Here is a 23,771-nt window from a genome sequence, read left to right on the forward strand (position 1 = left end):
CTCTATACACGTCCTTTCGCCCGCCCCGTGGCGGTCGCCCTCCGCGATAACCTGCCTGACGTCTAGGTTTACAATCCTTGGGCTGGCCGTGCGGATCGCGATAAGAACGATACTCGCGATCGTCGGAATCGGACTCCTCAACCGAGAGATCATCCTCCTGTAGGGGTCGACCCTCCATATTATCCATCCGACGATCAGAATTATCCATACGCATCTCCAATTGATCGAAACGAGACATAATTCGATCAAACCCTAGTTTGAAAGGGTCGACGTCCCCTTCACGAGTAACCCCGCGCGCCTGCTCCTGCGGCTGACCCGCGTTCTCCCGAATCACAACCCCAGATTGGCGGCGAGATGAGCCGATTCCCAATTCCGTCGCGTTGCCCCCTGTCAGCGGCGGGCGAGACGGGTTGTTGACGTCCAACACATCCATGAGTACGGGATGAAAGCACCACTTGTTAAGAGGCTCCTGCTCTTAACGTGAATATCCTGACCAATTCCACCAAGTAACACTCGTTCCGGCGTCTTCAACAAGAAGATCGGCGGCTGAAACAAAATCTGGCGCGAAGATTCACTCTTCGTCGGCAGAATACAAAGGTTCAAAGTATTACGCAATTTCTTGGGCAAAATAATATTCTTCATTCATAAGATTTTCGGAACAATGAAGAGCCCTATTTATAATCTATGGACCCTAGGGTTGGTTCGACCTATCCTAACTACATCGGGAAAGAACCAACAAAGAAAACCCGACGGAAAATAATAAAAACGTTAATTACATAATGACTAACTAATTACCAAAAATAATTAAATAACAAAAATAATTAAATGACCAAAAGACTCTAACTAATCAAAGGAATCGGTTGGGAGGTTTCAACCGATCTCTTGGCCTCAAGCTCCTGCTCGGCACCGCGTCTCTCTCTGCTCTCTCCTCGTTCTCGGCTGGTGCTCGCTCCTCGTCCTCGGCTCTCTCCTCGTTCTCGGCCTCGTTCTCGGCTGGTGCTCGCTCCTCGTCCTCGGCTCTCTCCTCGTTCTCGGATGGTGCTCGCTCCTCGTCCTCGGCTGGCGTTTCCGTCAACTGCTCGCCAGCCGTTTCCCCTGCTACACTCACGTCCAATGGGGTTGGTGTGGATGCATTCGTAACAGACCCATTTCCGAAGAATTTGAAGATAGATAAAACATTAAGTGTAAAAAGAGAGAGTAAGGTGTGAAAATGAGAAAGAAATGTGGATATTTATGGAGAAAATAGTTATTTAAATTAATAAAAAACAAAAAAGGGAAATAGGTTCATTGGTCGGCGTTTTGGCCGCGTTAGAGGCGGTTTGCCGGGCCGCCCTCTCGTTTTCCACTTGCAGCCGTACCCGGCAGCCGTCCCGGGTGGAACTGCAATACAAATGCTCTAAGTATGACTACTTTTCACATTCAACAAAATAATTTTTAAACAACAATTATTTTGTCCCACACAACATACTATCCAAATCCAATCTGATTTAATCGAGATAAATAAAAATATAAATTTTGTTTGGTCATAACAGATATTGATACCGTTTTTCAATTTACAATATCAAGCTCTTCAATCCGATTTAATAATACTCTGCCCACTATTTAAAGAAATATTTTACTACTACTATTTTACGTTATCCATGACATATACTATTTTTTTGCATTTTTATATACAGATTCCATATTCTATTATCTTTTTACGATCACAATCCATTATAACTAAACTATTAAAAATGGTTCTCCTATCTACTTATTTTCTTAATTTACTTTTCTTCTCAAAATCAATCAATTTCTTAAAACTGGTGCGTCAAAATGACTCTTTAAATATTAGAAGGTGAGAGTATTATTAAGGGTAATTACATGTTTCATACAAAATATTTTACCTTTGTTTCCATTTAGTACAAAAAGTATTAAGTTTATATATTTAATACAAAAAGTTACATTATTGTTTTAAATTAATACATTCCGTTAAATCCCTACTAACACCGTTGCTTCCAATTACATCATACATACAAAAAGTTTCATCAATGTTTCAAATTTGTACAAAAAATTACATCTTTAATGATTTCAAACACAATTATCTTTATTACTCACAAAAATGAAAAACACAGAAAAAAATCACCGCTCTTCACCATCAAATTAGCGTATTGCATTTTATTTTCGAAACTTTCTCATGTAATAATGGAGAATACAACTAAAAAGACATTGATTTTTTTGTAAAAATTAAATATTGACTTATTGACTATTAGAAGCTCAAATTAGCCATTTTGTAAAGATGAAATATGGATTTATTTTATACTGTGTTCTATAAAGGATACAATAAAAAAATTGAGTATATCGAGAGACATAATTTTTTAAACCTCGATCAATTGCTGAAAGAATTGGTATTGACTGTTATTTTTTTAGAGTTATTAATTGTATTAAATCTCTAATTATTCTTTTATTATGATGATAAGTTGGACAAATTATAAACTAATTAATAGTGTTTAAATATTTAACAGAATGTATTAGTTTAAAATACTAATGTAACTTTTTGTATGAAATTCGTAAACTTAATATTTTTGTATTAAATTGAAATAAAGGTAAAACATTTTGTATGAAACATGTAATTAGCCAATATTATTATTATTTTGATATTTCAGTTATTGAAACCGATTAACAAAAGGTAATCCGTCACTATTTCAGATTCTTTAAAACATCCCCATTTAATATGGTTATACAATTTATAAATGTCTATCCATTGAATAACCAGAGATTAAAATCCTGAAAACCCTAACTTATTGATAGGAAAAACGATGGAAGAAAATTGTCTTTCTAGAAAGAAATTTGCATATATGGGCGAATGATTGTTTATTTGTATAAATAACCGGCAGTATTTAGAGAATCAGCAGAAGAATTGGAAGATGGCGGAGGCTACAACCGCGGGGTCGAGCGGTAGATCTGGCGTCGGCGGAGCATCGGCGGATTCGTACATCGGCAGCTTGATTAGTTTGACTTCGAAGAGTGAGATCAGATACGAAGGTATACTGTATAACATCAACACTGAGGAGTCCAGCATCGGCCTACGCAACGGTGAGAGCAAATGAAGAACCTATTTTTTAATTTGCAGAAATCGTCCAACTTTTTTATTTTATGCGTTTCTCAAATTTTCATTTACCGGTAATTTGGATTTGGTTTGATCACCACTTATCTATTCTTTCAATACCTGTATCGTTCGCTTGTTTAACTTTGGGAATTTTTACATTCCGTGTGGGATATTGAATAGCATATGGTTTTCACCGCATTTGCCAGCATTCTCATTTTTATCCTCGAGAGAGTTTGCTTTTGTCAGATGTGTCTGAAGTCGATAGATGTTTATCGCAATTCAGCTTCTGAATTCTCTAGTCATTGCTTATAATGAGTATTCCATATCGTCAAATGATGAATAATTGTAGTTACACTTTTGATGCACTAACTTGTCTAACCTTTCATTGTTGTGCATATATAACCAAGTAGCTGGAGTTTTGTCTTATGCTTTTACAAAATATGTGTTCTTAAGGTACTTGTCAGAAATCAAGGATGCTTTATGTTTTGACTTGAAGATCCTAAACTTTTTATTGATAGTTAGGGTGGCGTTTCAACTGACAACACTGCTCTTGCTTCTTACTTGTTGAATGGGCTTTATCAATTTTGACTGTTTATGTTAGGCTTCATTTACATGCCTGTATATGAGATTAGTAGTGTACTCGAACTTGTTCCTTGCTCATATTTTTCATATTGAATTAAATAATTAATTGATTATCTTTATTTATATTGTTGCAGTGAGATCATTTGGAACAGAAGGACGGAAAAAGGATGGACCTCAAGTCCCTCCTAGCGACAAAATTTATGAATACATACTGTTTAGAGGAACTGATATTAAGGTGCCTTCATCTCATAATTTCATCTCAAGTTGTTATATTGTGTCAACCTTTAATTTGGCACATTTTGTCAGTAGACTCATTTTTGGTTTATTTCCTCATCCATTACTTTTGCTGTATGTGGGAATTGCATATCCTCATTCAGTTCATTTCAGACCAAAGTTTTTACTTGTCTATTTCCACAGGATTTGCAGGTCAAAGCTTCCCCTCCAGTTCAGACTACACCACCCATTAACAGTGATCCTGCAATCATTCAGGCATGTAGTACGCAATGTATTTCTTGATATGATGCATGAAAGAATTTACTCTAATCAGTCTGAGTTATTATGCAGTCGCATTATCTACGTCCGACAGCCCCACCTACAAGCTTGCCTACAGGTCCTAGTGGGTCTCTAACAGATCTTGGTCCCCATTCTGCACCAATGGGACTCCCTGGGTCAAATTTGAATTCTTGGGGCCCAACTCCACCTAATGCAAATGGTAGTGGCTTAACTATGCCAATGTATTGGCAGGGATTCTATGGCACACCTAATGTTCTTCCACAACTATCGCAACAGTCCTTGCTTCGGCCGCCTCTGGGCATGTCAATTACTCCATCTATGCAACAGATGCAATTTCCTGCTTTCAATTCATCTTTACCAATAGCTGCATCTAGCCTGCCCAGTTCTACTGTGCCTGATCACCATTCTTCGTTTATTCCTAACAGTACAAGTTCTTCTAGTTTTACCTCTAGCATGCCTTCATCGACTTTGTCTTTAAATCTGCCCCCTATGCAACCTGTTTCTTCAGCATCTGAAACAATGGCCAATCTGTTGCCAAACAAGGCTCCTGTTTCTGCTATCTCTACATCAATGCTGAGCTCTAGCTTGCCATCATTGGCTCCATTTTCTGTTCCTGACAATGCAGGAACAACTTCCGTTACTAGCAAGAGCGTAGTACCTGTCCCCGCAGCTGTGCCTGAGCAGACCATATCTCAGCCTGTAACATCTAATGCTGGGCCATCTGGTTTCGGTCGAAATGAGACTCCACCACCTTCTTTGATAACCCCAGGGCATCTGTTACAGTCTGGACCATCTACTGCTTCTGCACCTCAATCTTTACAAACAATACATAAGGATGTGGAAGTAGTTCCTGTAGCAGCGGAAGCTCAACCACCTATATTATCATTGCCACCAAATGCTCGTGCACACAAGGTTGGTTATCTTCTTTTTCCTATACATCTCAGTTAAATGTTCTCCTAACTATTACTTGTACTTTTTAGTTTTGAGCAAAGTCTGAGAAATATGTATAAAACTTGCGATTCAATTAGAATTCCGTATTTGAAACCTTGTTAAATGGTAGTAGAAAGATGAGTTTGGAACTGAAGTAAAAATAATTGGAGAGTCGATTGGTGTTGGGTAGTAGATCATAATGTTTTTTTAACTTGGATACTCTTATCCTGTTTTGATTTATGAACAATTAAATTGATATGAATATCTGATACTACTACACTTTAGGAGCTAATATTGTATCTTCTTTATTTCCCTTAGCCAAATGGAGGCCCGTATTACACGCGTAACAATTACAGAGGGCGTGGCAGAAGAGGATCTGGGGTAAGATCTCTGTTTGCATGCATATTTACAATTACATACATGCATTAATTTGTTTTATGCTTTGTTACTGGTTCCTTTGTAAATGTTATACGATTTCATAATAGAGCATTTTACTTCCTTGCAGAACCAGCGGCCAGTTATGAAATTTACTGAAGATTTTGATTTTATGGCAATGAATGAGAAATTCAAGAAGGATGAAGTTTGGGGCCATCTGGGAAAAGGTAATAGGTCGCAATCAAAGGATAAAGAAGGAAACGGTGATGGGAGTGATGAGGAAGATCGAGACGATGAGGATGATGTTGAATTGCCTAATATTGAGGTCAAGGTCAAATTTAGTCAATGCTCAACTTGATACCCAGCAATTTGTAAAAGATTTCATGCTAATGCTGAATTATGTTTCTGGCTGTTGCAGCCTATTTACAATAAGGATGACTTCTTTGACTCCCTTTCTTCCAATGCCCTGAATAATGATCCTAATCGTGGAAGGACAAGATATTCGGAGCAAATAAAGTTAGACACAGAGGTATACATATATATATGTCCAAACCCTGATTATCTATCTTCTAGTTTTTTGGTTTATGCAATAGGCTCTCAATGATGTTATTGCTGTGTGCAGACATTTGGAGAATATTCAAGGTATCGAGTTGGTAGAGGAGGCCGGGGACCATATCGTGGTGGTGGCCGTTATCGTGGGTCTTTCTATGGAAGAGGAGGAGGAGGAGGTTATGGATATGTAAATAGGGGGCGCGGGCGCAGCATGCAGAGTCCAGCTTCCTAGTGACCGTGATCAGTGTAGAAACTTTTGTGTATTGTGATTGTGATTGTGATTGTGATTGTGATTGTGATTGTGATTGTTAAACTTAGGGTGATGGGATAAGAGTCGTTGATCTTCCTCTTTTGTTAAATCCTTCCCATTTTCATCGACATGAAGTTGAAGAGGCTACGAGTAGAGGTGGTGCTAGTTGCTGATATACATATCGTTTATAGGAGATGTATTTATACTGCAAGGTAATGAAGAATTGAAGTATTTTCTCCTCAGTGTTAAATGGTTGATCAGTATGTACTTTTATGGTGAACGAATTAATCATTCAAAAGATTAAATCTATTTTATAGTAATTGATAGGAATGACACAATCAATTACTAGTTAAATTTAACAGTAACAGTAGATGCCCATGTATATATGCTCTATGATGAGTTATTTTAGTAATGAAGAGCATCTTATTTTGGGGTGGAAGTGCAGGCCTTCTTCCATGAAGTGTAGCATAATTATCCAAGAATAGGATATCACCCTTTTGCCACTTGAACTGGATGCTCTCCTCTTCTATTATCTCCTCACATCTCTTGACCACATCGGCAGGTATCTCAGAGCCGTCGGCCATGGTGGCGGAGCTGAGGTCCTTCCCGTGCATCCCAACGAGCGTGTTTAACCACATCCTCCTACCCTTCCTCCCCTCAAAAACCCTCGTCAAGCACCTCGGCCCCAGTATCGTCTTCACCCCACCATTCGCCAGCCACTCCACGTCCATCCCCAATGCCCTCGCCCTGAACACGCAACGCAACCTTCAGCTCATTCAACAACTAGATAGCAAAAACATGCAAGGTAAGAGAAGACATTACCTTCTCTCGGCTTCGGCAGGGTCCCTGGTGGCGAAGGCATCCTGCCAACCGCGACCCCGTGTTGTCATTGCTCAGAGCTGTGAAGGTGTACCTCAGCCTCCGTCACCTGGAAACTCGGTACGAAGGCATCTCACCTCCTTCCGGTGATGGCACTTCACAGAATAGTAACACCTTCTTTGGGAATTCCTTTATCTAGAAGGACATAATAAATATTAGATATCTTAAGAGTAGAAAATACATATTATTTTATAAAAAGAGAAAAAAAGGTGAATCATATTATAAAAAGTGAAAAGACACTAAGAGTTTTATGAGACGGACCAAAATAGAAAAAAGTCAAAGTAGTTACTAGCTAGGACCATCTCGTGATGGTAGTAAATGAACTCGGAGAGGGGGCCTACGTTGGCCGTCCAGACCCTCTTGTGGATGTGGGTGCGTGGAGCGGATGTCCTCCGAGCCGAAGGTCTCGATGATGTCGTTGAACTCCACGGCGTTCTCAACGTCGAATCCCCTCAAGAGAACAGAGCTGTTCTTGGTGATCATTTGGTCGAACCACTCGTTGTTCCTATCCAAGGCCTCCAACAACGACTTGACGTCGCTCTTGCCCTCGATCTGCTTCTCGCCCTCGCACTTCCCCACCTTGAAATCCTTGCAACTGAACTCCCTCTCTTGTTATTGCTATGTATGTATGTATTGGAAACTGCTATATATAGGAAATCAACTGATCGTGATCATCACTTTGTAATCCACGTATTTTGTCGTTTTTGGAAAAGATTAATAGTCCATATGTATAGCTGCTTCAAGGAATATATTGTAGGTTGATTAGTTGCGTGAATTTTGTCGATGGATTTTGCATTGTAGAAAGGCATCTGCCGCTGCCTAGCTATGTGGTTTAACTAGAGTAATTTTAATTCAAATTAATGGTATCAAACAAGAACTAGTGTAACAGGGCCAAAGGCCCAACTATATAACTTTACGGCCTCACAGCCAAATCTCAGAGTCGACCCAATGGGCCACTCTATTTATTCGCATGCATGTTGTGGGGTCCACTAGTAACGAATTAAATTTTGGTCGGATTTTAGTGTGAGCACCAGCTTTATATAGATATAGTATCACTCAATTTTCATGTTTACAGAGAAATAATTACAAATGCAGCCAAAAAGCATATCCAATAATACACTCAAATCTTTGGTCTAATCTACTTTTGTTATGGATAACTAATTCTATCCATCCATATGCACCAATCCACTCACGCAAATCCACCAAATAAATGCCAATTCTACCTTTTCTCAGCCTACTCAAATTCAAATTTAACTCCTCTTTTTTTCGCTTTCCAACCATATGCTATTTTTAACATTTTTCTGTATAATGTAATGAAAACAAGTAATCGAAAAAAATAAGTAGTTATTGCAAAAATACAAACATGAAACGTTACTAATTTATGGTGTGTTACTTTAAATGCCGCCTTTTTTTATGGCAATCCAATGAACAAGACAACATTTGACAAAAAACTTCATTTTTAGTTGCAATTAACCACGATTGCTCAATGAAGCTGAAGCAACATTTATACAAGTCACTTAATTCTTGTGAAGTTTACTTCTATCATTTGCTGTTGCCATTTCAGTCCATAAATATATACTGTCAGTTATTTGCTGGTTAGTGAGTCAGACCCACCACCTGTTTGTGGAATTGCAATCCTCTTGGAGGATAACTGCCAATTGGCCACTCGAAAATTGGTGGCTCCTGTAGCTCCTATACTCCACTGACTGTGTTGAATATTTCTATTTATCAGAAACTTTGTTTGCCAGCAAGTTTCTCGTTTTTTTCTTATTTTCTGTGATGATAATGCTCTTGAGAAATAAAAATAATTTCTTGTATAATTTGATATCCTAATTCCTAGGAAAGAAGAAATCTTTTTCCTTGTGATTGTATGGATTCTTGGATTGAAGCATGAGATATGGGGTTGGAGGGAGATGAGGGAAAGCCCTCTTGAGGCACTGTTTTTATTATTCTATGAGTGGAAAACACAGTATTTTCTATCAACAATACCTACATGATTGTCAGGTTAGGCTTTGTTGTTGCTGCTATTGCAGCAGTTGCAGTTAAGCAGGTTAGTAACAAGAACTCGAGGCCACCGGGCAATTCAAAGAAACTCAAAGGTATGCTTATTGTATTGTAATGAATCAAAAGCAGCTTCTTTTGTGTAGGCTTGTAATTTTGCATGCTTATTCATTTAGAAATTTGGTTGCTTTGAGCAGTAGAAAATGATGAAGCATCACTTGACAAGTCTGGGAATGAAGGGGAGGAAGAGAAGGAGCATGCTGTTTATTCAGATAGGGATTTCAAAGAGGTGGTTACAGATACATATCTACATGTGATTGATTTCATGGATTTGTTGATGTAATTTTGACATTTTTGTAAGATATTTGAAATGTTGTAGGGTGAAGGGGAAGAGGATAAAGAAGAGGTGAAGTTGATCAACAGCATCATAAATCCTGCTCTAAGCAGCCCTCCTGATTTTGAGGATGAGTATTTGCCAGAATTTGATAGCCTTTTGTCTGGGGAGATTGATTTTCCATTGCCTACTGATAAGTATGACACGGCCGCGAATCTCAAAGCAGAGAAAGACAGGGTTTACGAGAGTGAGATGGCTAATAATGCAAGCGAGCTGGAGAGACTGCGTGATCTAGTAAAAGAGTTGGAAGAGAGGGAGGTGAAGCTCGAAGGGGAGCTGCTAGAGTACTACGGACTCAAGGAGCAAGAATCGAGCATCGCTGAGCTGCAGAAACAGCTTAAGATCAAGACAGTGGAGATTGACATGTTCAACATAACCATAAACTCTTTGCAGGCTGAAAGGAAGAAACTCCAAGAGGAGCTGTCTCAGGGAGTCGCTGCACGGAAAGAGCTTGATACAGCAAGGAGGAAGATAAAGGAACTACAGAAGCAGATTCAGCTTGAAGCCAACCAGACAAAAGGCCAACTCTTGTTGCTGAAGCAGCAAGTTAGTGGGCTTCAAACCAAAGAGCAGGAAAGTGCAGAACTCGACAAGAAGCTTAAAGCCGTCAAGGAGTTGGAGGTTGAGGTGATGGAGCTTAAGAGGAAGAACAAAGAGTTGCAGTATGAAAAGAGGGAACTGATAGTGAAGCTGGATTCTGCTGAATCCCAAGTTAGAACTCTTTCGAACATTACTGAGGTAATTTTTATTTCACACTGCATATTTGTACAAGCATATTTTGCTGGCAGATTCTTGATATGATCTAGTTTTGTGCTCCTTCAGACAGAAATGGTGGCCAAGGTGAGAGAAGAGGTGAATGAAATGAAGCATGCAAACGAGGATCTCGTTAAGCAAGTCGAAGGGCTTCAAATGAACAGATTCAGTGAAGTTGAAGAGCTTGTGTATCTTCGTTGGGTGAACGCGTGCCTAAGGTTTGAGCTGCGCAACTACCAAACGCCGTCCGGGAAAGTGTCAGCTCGCGATCTCAATAAAAGTTTGAGCCCGAGATCCCAAGAGAAGGCTAAACAGCTCATGTTAGAGTATGCAGGATCGGAGCGTGGAGGAGGGGACACGGATATGGAGAGCAACTTCGACAATACCTCTGTTGACAGTGAGGATTTTGATAATGTGTCTGTTGATAGTTCCACGAGCAGATTCAGCAGCCTTAGCAAGAAGCCTAGTTTGATTCAGAAGCTTAAGAGGTGGGGAAAGAGAGACGACTCAAGTGCTCTCTCCTCTCCTGCTCGATCTTTTGCAGGAGGATCACCAGCTAGAAGCCTCAAACCTAAAGGCCCCCTAGAAGCTCTGATGTTAAGAAATGCAGGAGATGGCATTGCCATCACTAGCTTTGGAACTGGAGAGAATGATGAATTCAATTCCCCTGAAACTCCAAAATTGCCTTCTGGTGATACACTCAACAATGTAGCGTCATCTTTCCATTTGATGTCCAAATCAGTCGAAGGCGTTCTAGACGAGAAGTATCCTGCATACAAAGACCGGCATAAGCTCGCATTGGAGAGAGAGAAACATATCAAGGAGAAAGCTCAGCAAGCAAGAGCTGTGAAATTTGGTGACCCATTGAGGGTGGATGGTAAATCTGTTTCTCTGCCCCCAAAACTTGCTCTTATAAAAGAGAAACCTATTATCTCTGCAAGCGCAAATGACCCGTCCAGTGAGAGCAAAACCGATTCTCCAATAATCAGCAAAATGCACCTTGTAGAGATTGAGAAACGCGCTCCAAGGACTCCTCGACCACCCCCCAAGGCGTCAGGAGGTGCTTCAGGTGACACTAACACGAGTGCTCCAAGCCGAGTGCCAGGAGGGCCGCCTCCACCACCTCCCCCTCCAGGTGCACCTCCGCCTCCACCCCCACCAGGTGGGCCTCCTCGCCCTCCGCCTCCACCGGGAAGTCTTACCCGAGGGGGTGCAGGTGGTGATAAAGTTCACCGGGCTCCTGAACTTGTCGAGTTCTACCAGTCATTGATGAAACGGGAGGCGAAGAATACGAACGCCTTGATCTCTACTTCATCAAACACCTCTGAAGCAAGAAGCAACATGATTGGGGAGATTGAGAACAGATCATCCTTCCTGCTAGCTGTATGCTAAAACTCCGACTCTTTCTTTCAGTAGTAATATCACTCAACCTTTGTCAAAACTAACAATGCAACAAATCTCAAACTCTTAAACAGGTTAAAGCTGATGTGGAAACCCAAGGTGAATTTGTCCAGTCATTGGCTTCTGAAGTCAGAGCAGCTTCTTTTACAAACGTAGATGATTTGCTGGCATTCGTAAACTGGCTAGACGAGGAGCTCTCCTTCTTGGTAAATTGCTCTGTTCATAATTGGGAAATCATAAATGGATTGCACTTGGAAATTATTTGTCTTTGATGATAATTGTAATCTGATCATGTTACAAGTGTTTATTATTAGAAAAGATGTTGTTAACGAATCTTTTGTGCTCCCATTCGTGCTAGGTTGATGAGCGCGCAGTCCTCAAGCACTTCGACTGGCCAGAGGGGAAAGCAGATGCATTAAGAGAAGCAGCATTCGAGTATCAGGACCTCAGGAAACTGGAGAGTCTCGTTACAACATTCACTGATGATGAGAATCTTCCTTGTGATGCTGCCCTGAAGAAAATGTATAAGTTGCTCGAAAAGTAAGTTCTCTCTAGCAAGACACTCTCGGATAATTGGATTACTTAAATCAGTTTCAAATGGTCGATGTAACTCTAGAAAAAACATTAGCCTTTCAAACTTATTTTGCTGATTATTTGTAACTTTCCTCTCTCACAGAGTGGAGAATGGTGTCTATGCCTTGCTACGAACACGAGACATGGCCGTTTCCCGGTATAAAGAATTTGGCATTCCAGTGGAGTGGCTTCTTGATTCTGGAGTAGTAGGCAAGGTAAGCAACATCCCAAAACTGAATCAAAATTGGGCTTAAACATGCAACCATCAGTTATAAATTCAAGTTCATTAGCATGTTTTTCATGATAAATGACACAAATTATCATTCATATGCAGATCAAGCTTTCGTCTGTTCAACTAGCGCGAAAATACATGAAGCGTGTTGCAACAGAGCTCGATGCAATGAATGAACCGGAGAAGGAACCTAACAAGGAATTCTTGCTCCTACAAGGTGTCCGGTTTGCTTTCAGAGTGCATCAGGTATACAAATTTTTAAATGCTGGTGAAAAATAAAAATAGTCGGAAAATAAGGAATCCGAGCTCATGACCTTTCGAATATTTGTTTCAGTTTGCGGGAGGGTTCGATGCAGAGAGCATGAAGGCTTTTGAAGAGCTGAGAAGCCGTGCTAATACTGCTACAGCAAATAATAAACAAGAAGAATGAATTTAATTTTGTTTTATGGAGTATATATATATTCTTTACGAAAGCTCTTTTTTGTATGTCCTCATTATAGTTGTACATTTTTATCATCTGTAAGAACAATTTCTTTTACTTAGATCAGTTATATAATAATTATAACAATACCCTTTCTGCTTCCTACCTTGTTTCATCTTTATATGAAAAAAGTAAAAAAAAATCTAAAGTTAAGGATTTAGTAATGATATTATTATGTGAACTAGATTAAAATGGACTTCTTTCAAAAAAAGTTTTAAGGGCCAACCGAATACACGTCTAGTTAGCCAGCTCATCAAGTGAGGCGCACACACGCCAAAATTTTATGGAATATTCTTGTAGGACGGAGGGAGTATAATCAGCTGCAGTATATGCTCCTAGTATTTTTGACCAGACAAAATTAATTAAAGCAATAATCATAAGCTATCTAAATTAAGAAAACACCCAATTTTCCCGTGCCGTCACAACTACTCATCTTTCTTAAAATGCCCATAAAACTTTATTCATCAAATTCCAAATATATGCATTACAATGTCTATCGACCATAAATTATTGAAACTAATTAAAAGAAATATCAAAATGTAATAATAAAGAATCATTCACATATATAAGTAACGTATCCTTTGAATTCTAAGCTTATTCTCATCATCATACAAATGTACAACACTTTGACGATTCCAAATAATTCAAGTAAATATTGTGACTACCAAGAATTAATTTGGTAACATATCACACTAACAATGTAACCATACCGAATATCTTCAAGCTCGAGCTAATTAATAGTGCAACGGGTTGGGACCGGTCGGTACCAATCGCTTCTCGACCCCATAACGAGGGTCGATTTTGCCTCTGTCACCCGGGGTGGTCCTTCCCGCGGGTGGCGTTGGCGGTTGAGGAATGGAGTGAAATCAAATATGTGGTTAGCTAGTGCTCTCCGATGAGAGAGCGATCCTGGCGCTGGCACGGCCTTCTCGAGGTGGTGGAATTCATGAGAGAGAAGCAAGAAGAGGAAGAGGGAGTATAAAAGGAGATGGATTTTGATGATCATAATAATGTGGAGGGTGTAGTTGGTGAAGGAGGAGAAGGGTTTGAAGAGGAAGCATGGAGCAATGGAATAAGGAGAATAATGAGGGGAAGTTTTGTATAGTGGGATTGAGAAATTTTCAACGCTTGACAGCTTGAATCTTAGGGTGGGAATTTATAGGTTTTTTGTACTTGCTTATATGTGCGAATTAAGCTAGTTAATAGTGTTATTTAATGAGGAATAGAGAGAATTTTTTTGGGGGGGGGGGGGGGGTGGGGTAGTTTTCATTAAATGTTGCTTATGTTAGAGGACCTTGCAAAGATCAAGTTGAAAATGGAAGCAAGGCTGTGTGCATTGCAGAAGTGAGTGAAGTTGGTGATCACATAAGAGTGGAAAGAGCACAAGACATAGTCAAGGCAGTACCTTTGTCAGCTAGCATATGTCAGAAAACTGCTGAGGATATCCCCAACAAAAGTGAGGACCACAAGAGTACTTGGATAGACATTGTTGTTAGAGGTTTGTTAAAGAAGAAATCTTAGCAATTCAGTTATGATTAAGTGTCTGTAATTCGTTTGTACAAAGATTAGTGAAGTATTCTAGATCCTTCCTAGCCTAGCTATAAGTGTAGAATGTGTGCAACACAATCATCATCAATGAAACAGTGAAAAACACATTATGCATGACTTGTTCATTTGACTGTTTAAGCTTTCTTCTATGGAATTCCTTGTTTGTTTTCAACTTAGAATTCAAGAAAGTTGAAAAAAGGTCATTATATCATTATATGTTATTGTCAACTCCTGAATTATATTCTCTTTGATTAATTATTTTTATAATTCAATTACTATTCATATCTTGAAAGTAGGGAGTATATATGGATTGGTAGTCATTGGTCAACTTTACTTTTTGTGAGGAAATAAATTAAAAATTGCTTCGATAGCTTGCTAGGCTCTCGATCAAACCACATTAAATAAATGGGAAATTAGTCACTAATATCATGAACTTTGCACAAATTTTGATTTTTCCCATAAACTTTCAAATTAGTATCATAAATCATGAACTTTTAGATCTATTTGGTATTTCCCATGGCGGGTAAAGAGAAATCCAGCTAGCTTATGTGACATTTTGAATCCTATTTGGCAAAATTCTTATAAGTGGCATGTCATGTTGGCATATCTATTAGGAATATTAAACACAATACTACTTTTATTTAAGAGTGAACTACATAAATGATACCTGATCTTTCACTTTCGCACATAAATGGTACCTGATCTTTATTTTATATCGTTTTTGGTACCTTGTGACAAAAATAACCTTAGGTACTAAACATGTGGTTTTTTTTGTTATGGAGAATATTTTTGAAAATTTCAATTAAATAGTAGTACCAAACATGTGATTACTTTTCTTCCTTTCGTATTTCTTTTTTTCTTCTTTAGTTTCTTCTTCATCTTTCTTTTTTCTTCACTTTCTTCTTTCTTTTTAGTATTTTATCTTCCTTTCTTCTTTCTTTTTTCTCCTTAGTTATGTTTCCTCTTTTTTCATTTCTCTTCTTTTTTATTCTTTCTTTTTATTATTTTATACATACATCTAATTGCATTCATAATATATCAAGAATAAAACACCTAATTAAATTAAATATTTAAACTAATTAAATTAATTGAATATTTTTAATTAAATTATTTTATACTCATTTTATGGTTGAAACATCTAATTAAAAATATTCAATTGTTTATATCATTATGAATACAATTCACAATTTTAAATTTTTATTAAAATTATATTGATTAGTTATTAATTTAATAAATAATAATAATAATAATCATAGTTAGTATTATATAATATTATATGATATAATTTAAATAATTATACTATAATTATTTATTAATTAATACTATTTTTTAGTATGATAACAATAATATTATTATAATAATTAAATATAATTATAACTATAATTATTTAAGTATATTTGAACTATATTAAAAATAAATAAATTATTAATTTATAACATCACAATAATCATATTAATATTGATTAATAATAATAGTATAAAGAGTAAGGAGAATGATAGAAGATATTATAATATCACTTTTGGTATTAGTTTTGTGTATGCTCAAAATATCCTCAATGACATAAATGGAAAAATGTATTTGTTTTGAGGGCATTTTGGGGTGAAAATTGCATTAGGTACCAAAAATGTGATTTATAGGTAGGGATGTCAATCGGGCCAACCCGTTCGGGTTCGGGCCAACCCGTTCGGGTTGTCGGGCCATTCGGGTACGGGCTATTCGGGTTATGATTTTTTCGGGTTATAAAAGTTCGACCCTAACCCTAACCCTTCGGGTTTCGGGCTAACCCACCAGGTTATTCGGGCCAATGCGTATTTTTAATTCTTTTAATATTTTCAAAAAATAATAGGTATTTTAAATTTTCTTTAATTATATACATATTTTTAATTATTCATTCAATAATGAAATACATATTTTTAATTTTCTTTAATATTTTTAAAAAAGATTAAGTTATTTAAATTTAAATAACTTATTCATTACATAATTATTTACAAAATATCTATCAATAGTATGTTTATGTTTATGTATTTAAAACATAAATCAACACTTTGTTTCAAAATTCAAACATAAATCAATTCGTAGAAAATTAAATAAAATTTTCATAACGTGAGAGGTGCATCGTAGATGTAACAAAAATATTTTGAATTGTTAAAGAGTGAATTATCAAGATGCTAGCTAATTGGAGTAACTCTAAGTTTTCTTGAATTATAATTGGTCAAATTTAATGTATTCCAGCTGTAAATAAGTCAAATAATAATTTATCTTTGTTTTAAGAATCATCAAAGTACGTATAATTCAATGACGAAGCGGCGTCAAAACACTTTGCACTATTATATTGGAAATATACTAAAAGAAAGCTTTTATATACGCGTATTTATGAATCCATGAACCACATGGTGATTTTTTTTGTGATCTTATATAGTCGGTTGACGTATTTGGATTTTGCATGGTTTTAGAGGGTTGTCTTGGATGATTTTGATTATATTTCTATATTTTGGTATATTTACATGTTTGTTGAGAAATGATAGAAAATTGATTAGAAAATGTACACAAAATGTGGATGTGCAGCAGCCTTGTTTGAGTCAATGTTTCTCGCGATTTTGAAGTCTGATAAACCTCTAATACATATCATTCTCTTCGTCTTCGAAAGAGCTTCGCGTGGATATATTGCACGCCTCAATCGGAGCTTTGTAGAGAAAGTTATGACCGTTACAAAAACTGCTCGCTGTGCAGAAGCCTTCAACCCGACGGGCCGACCCGTAATCCGAACGGGTCAGCCCGCCTAACCCGACAACCCGAACGGGTCAGCCCGAATGGCCCGATTTTAAGTTCGGGCTGCGAAATTACAATCCTAACCCTGTATTTTTATCGGGTTATTCGGGCCGACCCACGGGTTCGGGTTACATTGACATCCCTAAATAGGTACCAAAAACGATATAAAATAAAGATCAAATAATATTTATGCGCAAAATTGAAATATGTATCATTTATGTAGTTAAGTCTCTATTTAACAAAATACAACTCTAACAAAAAAAAAACAAAACAAATTTAATAAAAACACAAAGAATTTAATTAGAAACACTGCGACGATACTCTACAAAAATACATACACAAAACCTTGTTTCTCCCCTTTACAAACCCTAGGAACGCAGTTTAGGGAATTTCTTCAAAGATTCTTGTATTATTGGTAAAGAAGAAAGCAACAACAATTTTTGGAGGTCGATTTCAGCGCGTGGTCGCGAATACCGTCCTCAATGTCGATGAGGTGGGTCCCTGATTTCAATTTCTTTTTTCATTTTCCGTCGTTTTTGTTGTCATGGAAAAGCAGTACCACTCTTACTTGAAGAATGGTTTAAATTTAATGGAGGTTATGAAAGTAGGTGGAAAGGTGCAACCTTCATTGTTGATTTGAAGAAAACAAAGGTTTTTATTTGAAAATTAATTTGAAGAAAAGAACAAAAAATTCACAAAAATCGAAACCTTGTTCAAGTTTGCAATTGAGATTACCTGAATGGAGTCCAAATTCGACGAAGATCCCAGAAAGAAGTTGCAATTGAACGATTAATTACAAATTCAAAGAATGAAACTTCGCCGGAGGTGAGAAGACAAACGATGTCGTGAAATAAAATAAAATTAGGTTTCAATTAAAGATTTAGATGGTGAAACGACGTCGTTCCGTAAGGATCCACGTAGATTTTCCGATTGTACACGCTGGCATATAGTTTACCGGAAAACTAGAATTCGGGTCGGGTTGGGAAAATACCAAATAGATCTGAAAGTTAAGGATCCACGTAGATTTTCCGATTGTACACGCTGGCATACAGTTTACCGGAAAAATAGAATTCGGGTCGGGTGCCAAACAGATCTGAAAGTTCATGATTTATGGTACTAATTTGAAAGTTCATGGGAAAAATCAGAATTTATGCAAAGTTAATGATATTAGGGACCAATTGCCCTGAATAAATTAGGAAACGAGAATCCAATTATCCAAGGTCACATAAATTAATGTCACGATATGTATATTAAGCTGAATTATTTCATAAAATAGTTAAGAGCATAAAATGTACAGTATATCGTTTTCAATCGTAATTATTTTATAAGATAGGTATCACTTAATTTTACAACACTAAGATTTTATGTGCCGACAAGTATCATTGACATATTTCATAGACCAAGAAATGGATGAACAGTTTGAGAAAGGTGAAGAAAAATCATTATCATCATTGCAAGAAAAAGAAGAAGGTGAAGGTGAAGGTGAAGTTTGAAGAAGAATAACAAAATGAGTATTGATGGTTATATAGTACTATTCATCTCTCTTCCTTTCTCACACACACAATCTCTCTAGATCATCTTTATTCTTTAGATCATAATCATAAAAGATCAGATAGAAGAAAAAATATATAAAAGTTCGCGTATGCCATTTGAGTATTTGACCCCCTAAAATTCTCAATAATAGGGGTATACATTTTTGCACATTTTTGCATGTCAATTATGAGGTGGATAGTGCTTGCAAGTTAATAAAAATAACACGGGAGTTGATGCCATTCATCGTTATTAACTTATTACTCCCTTCGTCACCTTGTATTAGGGGCATAAGTTTTCAGCACATAAATTAAGAAAGGAGTTTTTAGTGGTTAAGTGGGATTGATAATAAAGTAGATAAAGTGATGTGATATTTTTTTTCTTTTTCTTTTATTGTAATAATTTGATTCCAATTAACTGTCATTTATTTAACTTGATTTCTTTAGGACTTAATTAAATTATTAATGCAATTTAATTCATAATTTTTATATATTCTGGTAAAGTCTATGTAATAAAGGAATAATTACAATCTGATTTTACACAGCAAAATTAAAAAATCCGAAAAGAGTAAATGAAATTAAATGCAATAAATTTAATGGACAATCTATAAAATTTAACATGTTGTATTCAACTAAAATTAATTGCAATAAATACAGTGAAGAACTCTTGTTTCGTTACATTACCATCTACCGCTAGAAATTTAAAGTGACGCCTGCCGCTAAAAACTTAAAGTGGCGGCAAATGAAATTCTGCCAAAAGATACATCTACCGCCAATACAAAATGCATTAACTAAGTCTATAAATATCGATTCATACTCCCATTTCTTCAACTCCAGTCCAACATTCAAAATATGGGAAAACATATTGAATATTTACCAGAGAAGAAAAACTTGATAGTTCAATTCATCCCCCAAAAGTGCGTGAATGGGAAACCTCCTCGTGGCACTCTCAAAGAAGCTCAACAGAAATTCGGCGTGTCCAGACAGACTACCACAAGATATTGGAATGCTGCAAAACAACAACAACAAAAAGGAGAATCCATAAGGTTAGTAAATTCTAAAAAGTCTAGATACCACAGAAAATGTATTCAGCTAGATATGACTGTTCTACAAGGTTTGCATTTCTCTCAAAGATGCAGTATTAGAAGCTTAGCTGTTGCATTAGGATGTGGTAAAACCACAGTTTGGAGATGGGTGAATGTTGGGTTAATTAGGTCACATACTTCAGCAATACGACCTGACTTAACAGCCCCGAATAAGCTTCTACGCTTGACATTCACTCTACAAGCCATAGAACTAGACAAAATCTTAAACAAGATTGTGTTTAAGAACATGCGCAATACCATCCACATAGATGAGAAGTGGTTCTACATCACTCAAGGTTCCCAACGTGTATATTTGGCACCAGGAGAAAGTGAGTCACATCGAACATGTAAAAATAAAAAATACATCTCCAAGATCATGTTTATGTGTGCAGTTACAAGGCCAATATTTGGGGACAATGGGCAGGTTTTGTTTGATGGAAAAATTAAAATTTTCCCATTCACAAAACAGGTCTCAGCTCAAAGAAATAACAAAAATAGACCGACAGGTACAATAGAGACTAAGCCTATTGAAAGCATTACCAAAGAGGTGACTTAAGAGTGCTTAATCAATAAGATAATGTATACATTTAATAACTGCATCATGTGTATGCACAATCTATATGCTTTCAATTATTCAATAATTTGATGAATTACTAAAAAGGTTTGCATATTTGTGAAATAAATGCTTGAATGTATGCAATATACATGCATTTTATATAGGCACAAACCTGTATGCATTTCAATATCCAACATTTTATGAAACACTGAAAACACATGCATATTAGTACAAGTATTGTTTTAATGCATATTTTTGTATGTTTTCAGATCACCACAAGATTGCATATTATTTATTTCACTGTCACAATTATGGAAAAAGGACCCTCGAAGAAATTAATTATGGCTGATGTACATAGCAAAATTACCAAAAGCATGTACTCCTAATCATAAAAAATAAAGATATTTCCTCAACTTTTGATTTCTTACAAAACAGAAAATGCACCCCTTTTTTCAAAACATAGGTGCTATCACATGGATATACACGAAATTTAAGCGTAATCTGAGCTACCTAACACTTCTCCCTCACCACGCAACCCTACACATCAAAGTACTACTGTATATCATATGCCATTTTTTTAAGTAGAAGATTTACTTTACATCTAAGTTCTATGCTTTTAATTAATTTTTCAGCTATATCTTTTCTCTCTCCAAGGATATATAATTGCTAGTAGCTGCATAATTGTAGCCCATCTACTTTTTTTGGTATGATGAACAAGTACACAAATATATGGCTGATATAGCTACACATGTATGTGTGTGCAAAAATCTTTAGGCTGAATCTATAATCTTGAATTTTGGTAGCTATTATTGGACTAGATTCCACTTTAAACAGCTTACATTGAAGCATTCATAAACAGACAAATTTAGTAAAATTATTCTTGTTTCAGATTAGGGCCATCTTTTTCTCCCATGCGCATGCTTTTGCTCTGTGTGTTTGACAAAATCACATGATATGAGGATTTCTAACTTCCGAATTTATCTGACTATATCTATACATTTTCTGCTATATTCACAGAGATAAAAACTTTTCACGATTTGCATTCAGTTGGAGACCACCCTATAAGGTTGTGAATGATTCAAGATTCATCTTCCTAATTCAAAAGGTACTGTACTTTTTTTCAATAATGTTATTTGGATCATTATGATTTCTATGACTGATTGTTAGTTTTTTTTCCCCTCTGAGACATGTTTTGTTTATATATATAGTACTTGCGTACGTCATTCAAGAATTCTAGTTTAATTTGGTATTTTAAGCTAAAAATTAGTAGAACTACCAAATGGGGCACTTAGGGCTTCAAACTATATATCAATTAATGGTTAAGATAAATCTTGTATATTTCAATTTTTTGTGTGCTAAAGAGTTGAAGATTGAATTAGTAATTTTCAAATGTAATGATCCCTTTTATTGGATAAAAGCTCAAACCAGTTGGAGAGCATTAAAAGTAGAATGTTTAATCCAACCAAAAAAAAGAACAACAAAATTACAACACAACATTATCTAAACAAGACGGACGTCTAGTCAAGAAGCAAATTAACACAAAACCACAACCAACACATCTCTCTCCACCAAATAAAGTTAGAAAAAGAGGCAACTAATAACACAACCATCAAAATCCGAGATTCGGAATCCACAAAATCGTTCATTACAATAATCCAATATGATCCATTTTTTAATCTGAAAGGACAATTGTATAAGACTCTCCTACATGAAAATGAAATTGTAAAATATAATAATTATACTAATAATGAGTGAATGCATTAATACACTCCTTCATTACCCAAATAACTACTGTCCACTCTTCCCATCATCTTCACTGGTGCCCCACTACTTTCAGCATTGAACACCATTTAATTTCAATTTTAAGGTGGATCTGAATAAATCTTTATTTTTCTTTCTATTTATGTTAAATGTTAATTACATGCCAAGTTGTGGTCGACTACATTAATTGCCGCAGCAGAAACATACAAAAAATAATTTCAATGATTCAACTTTTTCCCATATCCAAAGATTTATGGGTGGGAAGTAGGGTTGGATTTTTCAGACCAAATGAAAAGGACTGATAAAGTATAATATAGTTATGGAGAACTACTTAATTATTGATTCAGAGAAATAGGATATCAGCATCGTACGTATATATGATTTTATTCCACAAAACTCTCTCGTAGAATTAAAGCATGATTAGAGAGTCAAAGTAGGTATTTAATTATTGCTAAGTTTAGCTATGTTATAGTAAGATGTAACATGAATGACTATGGTGACCTTGAGGTCATGGGACCACCTGCTGGGAGACTTTCGGCCTTAATCCGCAAACCTGGTCAAGCAGGATTAGTCCGATTCCGCCAAAAAATGGGTTCGTTACTTGTGCTCAAACCAGAAAAAAAAGAGCTAAGTTCGAATTAACGATTCATTATTTTTTAGTAGTACTATATACATATGTGCGTGTGTTTTATTTTAAGCAAGGTTTCATTTTTGAGTTTATAGATATATATGTATGTTTGTGTATATATGCAAAATGATTGCAGCACAGAACTGTCGGATACTATTGTAGAATCTCCAATGCCTTATTTTCTCCCGCCATGCATTATTTTGTCTCTCGATAAACGCATTTATTTATTACATACATATTTGAACATTTCCAAAACTTTTATAAATGTAGACCACATAGTCGATAACCCCAACACATCAAAGGTAATTTTCAGCACCTCTGCTTGGAGTCAAGATTTGTAGAGTGGGTTTGGTATTTTATATAGTTAAATTCTATGATAAAAAGAACATAGGTAAATACACTAATGCACATACTACACACAGTTAGTGTATTCACACACAGACACACTAATGATAGAGATGTTTATGGTTCAAATTCCAAATTTCCAAATTCCCCATCAAAAAAAAGCTCAGAAATACATATGTAGTTGAAACTTTAAATTCTTCTGAGCTATTGATGATCAAAATCTCTCAAACGGCTGTTTTGGGCGGACTCCGTAGCTTCAATTTATTTACATAAGTAAAATCTTGTATTCATGTTAAAATCTACCGACTACTAAAGTTCCTTCTTTATTGCTAGATTAAATGTTTAAAATATAGCGCTTGGTAAATTTAGTTATTATTATTAATTATATGCATTGATATCGTGAATTCGATCAATATGAATGACGGTTATGAGTTATGACACAAACCACACAAGATAACATATTACTACTAGAATATAGTATTTTACTTAATTCGGCAGAAATTAATGAAAAACAAATAAATGTATGATAAATCCATTGTCTACCTCCGG

The 23,771-nt window shown here is 36.3% G+C and overlaps 2 protein-coding genes and 1 pseudogene across 3 annotated transcripts; 2 read left to right on the forward strand and 1 right to left on the reverse strand.

Moving 5' to 3' along the window:
- Positions 1-2,721: 2,721 nt before the first annotated feature.
- LOC121808240 (protein decapping 5-like) lies at positions 2,722-6,529 on the forward strand. Of its 2 annotated transcripts, none has more exons than XM_042208632.1 (8): positions 2,722-3,072; positions 3,802-3,902; positions 4,085-4,156; positions 4,232-5,092; positions 5,429-5,491; positions 5,616-5,816; positions 5,904-6,014; positions 6,108-6,529. In XM_042208632.1, exons 1-8 carry the CDS (start codon positions 2,904-2,906, stop codon positions 6,267-6,269), a joined length of 1,740 nt encoding a protein of 579 aa, XP_042064566.1. In that variant the 5' UTR covers positions 2,722-2,903; the 3' UTR covers positions 6,270-6,529. The 2 variants fall into 2 exon arrangements, with proteins under 2 accessions (XP_042064566.1, XP_042064567.1); XM_042208633.1 differs by having other exon boundaries at positions 5,616-5,810.
- Positions 6,530-6,625: 96 nt separating this feature from the next.
- Positions 6,626-8,725, reverse strand: LOC121809166 (annotated as a pseudogene).
- LOC121809871 (protein CHUP1, chloroplastic-like) lies at positions 8,440-13,090 on the forward strand. The gene is made up of 9 exons (XM_042210702.1): positions 8,440-9,265; positions 9,365-9,456; positions 9,547-10,299; positions 10,384-11,697; positions 11,790-11,921; positions 12,074-12,255; positions 12,392-12,503; positions 12,623-12,766; positions 12,855-13,090. Exons 1-9 carry the CDS (start codon positions 9,160-9,162, stop codon positions 12,948-12,950), a joined length of 2,931 nt encoding a protein of 976 aa, XP_042066636.1. The 5' UTR covers positions 8,440-9,159; the 3' UTR covers positions 12,951-13,090.
- The last annotated feature ends 10,681 nt before the right edge of the window (positions 13,091-23,771 follow it).

Source organism: Salvia splendens, chromosome 6, assembly GCF_004379255.2.
Source record: "Salvia splendens isolate huo1 chromosome 6, SspV2, whole genome shotgun sequence".
In the NCBI taxonomy this organism is placed as follows: Eukaryota; Viridiplantae; Streptophyta; class Magnoliopsida; order Lamiales; family Lamiaceae; genus Salvia; species Salvia splendens.

Excerpts from the sequence above, each read along its gene's own strand:
- LOC121808240 (XM_042208632.1), top strand. The coding sequence starts at position 2,904 with ATGGCGGAGGCTACAACCGCGGGGTCGAGCGGTAGATCTGGCGTCGGC. Across the intron at positions 3,073-3,801 it reads CAGCATCGGCCTACGCAACG|TGAGATCATTTGGAACAGAA; the intron begins GTGAGAGCAAAT and ends ATATTGTTGCAG. Across the intron at positions 3,903-4,084 it reads TTAGAGGAACTGATATTAAG|GATTTGCAGGTCAAAGCTTC; the intron begins GTGCCTTCATCT and ends CTATTTCCACAG.
- LOC121809871 (XM_042210702.1), top strand. The coding sequence starts at position 9,160 with ATGATTGTCAGGTTAGGCTTTGTTGTTGCTGCTATTGCAGCAGTTGCA. Across the intron at positions 11,698-11,789 it reads GATCATCCTTCCTGCTAGCT|GTTAAAGCTGATGTGGAAAC; the intron begins GTATGCTAAAAC and ends ACTCTTAAACAG. Across the intron at positions 12,767-12,854 it reads TTGCTTTCAGAGTGCATCAG|TTTGCGGGAGGGTTCGATGC; the intron begins GTATACAAATTT and ends TATTTGTTTCAG.